This window comes from Teleopsis dalmanni, chromosome 2 (genome assembly GCF_002237135.1).
Source record: "Teleopsis dalmanni isolate 2A chromosome 2, ASM223713v2, whole genome shotgun sequence".
Classification (NCBI taxonomy): Eukaryota; Metazoa; Arthropoda; class Insecta; order Diptera; family Diopsidae; genus Teleopsis; species Teleopsis dalmanni.
This window is the reverse complement of record NC_051847.1, coordinates 117,050,855-117,056,854: the sequence shown is the minus strand read 5'-3', so window position 1 is coordinate 117,056,854 and position 6,000 is coordinate 117,050,855. Positions and strand designations below refer to the sequence as shown.

The 6,000-nt window shown below is 34.2% G+C and overlaps 1 protein-coding gene across 1 annotated transcript; it reads left to right on the top strand.

The window, feature by feature from the left end:
* Positions 1 to 1,334: 1,334 nt before the first annotated feature.
* Positions 1,335 to 3,479, top strand: LOC119675538. The gene has a single exon (XM_038086745.1). It carries the CDS (start codon positions 1,335 to 1,337, stop codon positions 3,477 to 3,479), a length of 2,145 nt encoding a protein of 714 aa, XP_037942673.1.
* The last annotated feature ends 2,521 nt before the right edge of the window (positions 3,480 to 6,000 follow it).

Genomic DNA, 6,000 nt, shown 5'->3' with positions numbered 1-6,000 from the left:
ACCAGTGGTAAGAGTTTCAAATATACCAAACTAAGAGACTTAAGTCTAAGATTGAATCAAGTACAAGCGTACCGAGGCTTTTAACATCGGAGTGAAGTATATACAAGCGTACCGAGGCTTTTAACATCGGAGTGAAGTAAAGACAAGCGTACCGAGGCTTTTAACATTCGGAGTGAAGTAAATACAAGTGTACCGAGGCTTTTAAACATCGGAGTGAAGTAAATACAAGCGTACCGAGGCTTTTAACATCAGATTGAAGTAAATACAAGCGAACCGAGGCTTTTAACATCGGAGTGAAGTAAATACAACTGTACCGAGGCTTTTAAACATCGGAGTGAAGTAAATACAAGCGTACCGAGGCTTTTAACATCGGAGTGAAGTAAATACAAGCGTACCGAGGCTTTTAAACATCGGAGTGGACCGAGCAGAAGCATACCGAAGCTTTCAACAAATTCAAATCAAATACAAATAGAGAACATCATGGAGAACGAAGAGATAGACCAAGCTATCCAACAACAAAAGCAAATTAATTAAATAAACGTTAATTAAATAAACGTTAATTAAATAAACGTTTAATTAATAAATTATTTAAAGGTGAGATCCAGAGAATCTGGATAAATTTTAAAAAGGATTCTACCACAAGATACTCAAGGCAATATTTTGAGACGCGTTTGGAAAATTTGCGTCAGAAATGGGACGCATTTGAAGACAATAATGATAATCTGATCAAAAATTTGAAGCCTGATCATGAATATATCACAAAAAATTACTTTGGTCAGTTACAACAAAGACGGAATGAAATCGAGAATCGAATTAATAATGAATTGAAAATACTAAGGCAAAGAGAGCAAGAGGAAGCTCGGTCATCAAGGAATCAAGACACAAGTATCAATTAAGAAGTCACCATTACCGAGCCATGTGATATTACGAACAAACGTTTAGCAATCTTAAGTACAAGTCTGTTGCAGATCAAAGAGACAATAGACTTAACAAAAAGTATTGAAACGTTACAGTTTAAGTTTGAAAAACTAAAGAATTGTTGGGCAAAGATCTCACAATTACACGATGAATGCCTGTTCAGCAATGATGCAATAGACCAGGTAGATTTCATTCAACTGGAATCGATATACGAAGGAGTATATATTCAGTTACAAGAAGAACTGAACGTTTGTAGGCAAAACGTTTCAGACACAAGAACACCTGTAAGTAACAATATCAAACTACCACCGTTGAATGTACCAATATTCAACGGCAGATTTGAAGAGTGGTGTCCATTTTGGGAACTGTTCGACAGATTAGTTTAACAAAACCATAATCTAGTGGATGTAGAAAGAATGCAGTGCTTAAAAGGAAGTCTTCGGGGAGAAGCCGCGACGCTCATCAATCATTTAACAATAACAGCAAACAATTATACAGCGGCAGTTGAACTGCTAAAACAAAGATACAACAATCCAGCAATACTTGTGGACAATCTTATTAATAAGTTATTGTCGCTCATAGTAATAAGAAATGAAAATGTACAGGATTTAAAAAAATTAATGGATGCTTCTAGAGAAGTGTTATATGGTATACGTAATTTAAATGTGGACACGTCAAGTTGGGATCCACTAATAATTCAGATACTACTTCCAAAATTAGATGGTGAAACCAGAAATTTATACCAACATTCAAGAGGAGCATCAACACAAATACCAAAATTGAACAGCTTATACGAGTTTATTGAGTGTAGAGTTAGAGGACTGGAGGCAACTCGTGATACAAATCGCAAAAATAAGAGTAATTTTCGACCAGCAGCTGTAAATACTAAAACGCATATATTTACAATACATACACTATGTTTGATGTGTAATGGTAACCATCAATTAATTAGATGTTCAAAGTTTCTAAATATAAAGGTACCGGAACGTCGTGAAAAGATTATGAACGCCAAATTATGTTTTAATTGCCTTCAGAGTGGGCATTTTAGTAAGTTGTGCTTGAATAAAGAAAGATGTACAATTTGCGACAAAAAACACCATCATCTTATACATGAACAAGTTAAAGGCAAACCAAAATTTACAAATAACATAAATAAGAGGATGCCAACACTGAAGAACACTACGGACACCGAAGTGGCAGCATCGTACAACATCCAAAAGGAAAAAACTGTTTTACTAGTAATAGCAATGGTAATTATAAAGACTAAAGAAGAACTTAATCCGATACGAGCGCTTCTTGATCAAGGATCACAATCTTGTATAATAACAGAACAATTAACAAGATCAATCAGAGCACCATTGACCAATCATCAAACTCAGGTAAAAGGTATCAATGGGCAAACAACAAGCGTTGTAGCCAAATGCTCATTAGAAATTCAATCCATACACGATCAGAATAAGAGCTGTCATATCGAAGCAATAGTGTTACCAAAAATCACCTCAAAAATGCCAAATGCAGAATTCATGCCAGGAAAATGGTCTCATATCGATGGATTGCAGTTAGCAGATCCTTGGTATGCTGAACCAAAGGAAATACAATTGTTAATCGGGTCGGACGTGTTACCAGAAGTGTTTAAAGAAGGATTAATTAAAGGGTCAGACAACTCTCCAATGGCTCAAAACACACTATTTGGATGGATATTATCAGGACCTTTAGATGTAGAGCGTACAATCACAAACAATATAACGTTATGCACCATGGCTTGCGGCAACAGCGACGAGTATTTAAAACGGTTTTGGGACTTAGAGGAAATTCCAAATGCAGACTTAAGAACAGTAGAAGAAAGGCGTTGTGAGAGACATTATGATTCAACTTGCGATAAAACAGGACTTTATATCGTTAGGTTACCGCTAAAAAATGATCGAGAAACGTTAGGCGAGTCCAGAAAAATGGCATTGAAACCGTTCTTTTCACTTGAAGAACAACTTGAGAAGAATCCAGCACTAAAGCAAGAGTATGTGAACTTTATGCAAGAAGACATTAAGCTGGGTCACATGAAAGAAGTTAATGAAAAACCAAAGAGAAGGGTATATTATTTGCCGCATCATGCAGTTATTAAAGAAGACAGCACGACTACAAACCTTCGAGTGATGTTTGACGCGTCCGCAAAACCGACATCAGGACAATCACTGAACAGTATTATGATGACTCCAGCGCATGATAGTCTTATTAACTTTACAGAAACCAACTCAGAGACGGCATCAACCAAGGCAGATTCAGACACTCAAGATATGTTACCATTGGGAAACATTGTCAGAAATAAAGAAGTAGTTCCGACAAATTCTACTGTAGGAGATCCTAGAACGCGACGACAATGGTTATCAGCTAGGCAATCAAAATCGACAGTTCTTGCTATATTTGGCATATCTCACATTAGAAACTATATTAGCAACACCAGTCATCAACACATAATCAACAACCTTCTGAGGTTATCAATTCTAAACCAGTTTGTAATACCAACTCAGAGACGGCTTAATGTTGATGAATCAACAAAAAACTAACAACTAGGTCATGAGTTAATTGCTCACACCTGTTGCTTAATTTTTTTGTTGACGAATCAACAAAATAATATTAATTAGGTCATAAGTTAAGCGCACGCATAGGTTGCTTAGTAAGCAATCTGTGCGAATTAAATACTAAATTAGTTTAAGCAAATATTGTATATCTTGCAATTATTATTGCATTTTGATTTGTATAAAAGACCAATTTATTGGTAAATAAAGTCAGTTATTGAATTACAAACAATATCTCCACATTCTTATAATTGTTCCCCCCACCAGTGGTAAGGAACTTATAGTTTGTGAGTGAACATCATTGTTAAAAGACAACATTTCGCTAGTAGCCCGAAGGATAGAAATATGCATTTCTATTAGTTAATGGTTGATAAGAGAACGTTTCGCTAGTGGCCCGTAGAATAGAAATATACATTTCTATTATTTACTTGTTTATAAAACAACATTTCTGTAGTAGCCCCATAGAAAAGAAATATACATTTCTATTATTTACTTGTTTGTAAAGCAACATTTCGCTAGCAATCCCGTAGAATAGAAATATACATTTCTATTACTTATTGATAACGAAATCAACATTTCGTTAGTAGCAATAGAAATAGAGGAACCTAGATTCGAATAATAAAACCTCTATCTACGTCATACGTCCTACCATAGCAAACTTTCCACTGCTCCTATCAAATAAATTTATTGTAGGACTGGACCTGGAATCCGGCGAGCAAAACCCCGGCCTGAAAGGTTCATTACAGGGTTTGTATTGAAAATTTTTAATGATGTACCAGAGGAGAATTCCCTAGGTTGTCCTCTGGTTCTGAGTAGTTTTCCTGGGCATTTAGTATCCGTACATACCTGTTTTGGTTTGAGTTGAATTGACTTCTTGAATTGTATTGTTGTATCTTGTTCTATTTCTATTCTCAACGTTTGGAATATTGATAGAGTACGAGTTGTTTCTGTTTCTATCGAAGTTTCTCTCATTATTGCTTCTATTTTGAGAATTGTTGTTAATTCTCTGGTTATATTGGAATCTATTCTGGTTTATTCTATAGTTGTCGTATCTTCTTTGACTTTGAAAACGTTGTTGGGTGAAAAACTTGTTGTTGCATTGGTATATGCATATTTTCTGCAAACAATCTAGCTTCTGTAAAGGTTTTTGGTTAAGCTGCCTGTACAGTTTGTGAATAAAGAGCATTTAATCCCTTTTTAAATGTTAATAATGCTGTTTCATCATTTACAAGAAGTACAGCCTTTCCTTCCGGAAATGACTTTTTGGAGTTATTCTATAGTATCGTCGCATTGTTTAAATTCGCTAGAATGGTCGGTATTTTTTTGTATATTCGTGTATTTTCTGGTGAGGTGCTTGTTTTACTTCTGTTAGCTGTTGCAGCAGTTGAGGTATGGTGTCCTTTGATATAAAGTTCTTTTTTAGATTCTCTATTAGTTAAGGAAGTGAATATGGAATTCCTACGGGGTTGGCTTTAGCTCTCACTGAATGTTGTAATTTGCATTCTACTATGAAATCTGAAAATGCCTGTTTGTCAGAGGTACGTAGATTGACATGAATTATATTCAATCTATATATGAAATTGTTTAACTCTTCAACTTTACCGGTAAAAGTGGATACGAGTTTTTCCACAGTCTCGTAATTTAATTTTTCCATGGTACTTGTATTACTACTGTTATTTTCCTGGCTAACTATGTTTTCACTTGAAGACATATTTAACAGATATTGTTTGGTCAGGTTATACTTGTCGAAAAATGTTTCCGCTAATGAAGTTATTGTTTCAAACTTGAAAGTTGTGTAAACTGTTTTAACTTTATTTGAAAGATATTCTAATCTTTTCAATTTTCTGGATACTGTAGTTTTTGAATACCCTCTTGAAGCAGATTTTTTTGCGTTTCTTAATATGATATGTACCTCAGATATACATTCAGATATGGTTTCCATTAACTAAACCAGTTGCTATTGTGTATTGGGGACACGAATATAGATAAGGATTTTTATGTATGATCTATTTTTTTATTGAGATGAACGAAGTAAACGATAATACTGACACAACGAGAGGCAAAGACAAAAGGACTTTTAAAGATTACAAATCAAATCAATTAATTAAAAAAAAACAGATAACTCAACGATGTTTCAAAAAAATAGCCTATAATTCATAGGTTTTAGACATTTTTTTATTTTGTTTTTATACATATAAATATATTTATTATGTCATTAGTACATACTTTTATATAATCGAATAATCATATAATTTTTAGTAAAATTTTTTTTTTTTTTTTTTTTTTTTTTTTTTTTTTTTTTGTTTGCAGTAGGTGGAAAGCATCGAAAGCCACAGTGTGAGACTTGAACCCACTAAAACCACCTCTTAGGAATGAATGAAGAAGATTTCCACAACAATGTGGAAACTTCATTCCAGTAATTATGGGAAAGAGGAATGAGAAAATAGACTTAATACCTAGTGAACTAGATTCATCTAAGTCAGAAAGCAAGGGCATAAACTAGGTAGGA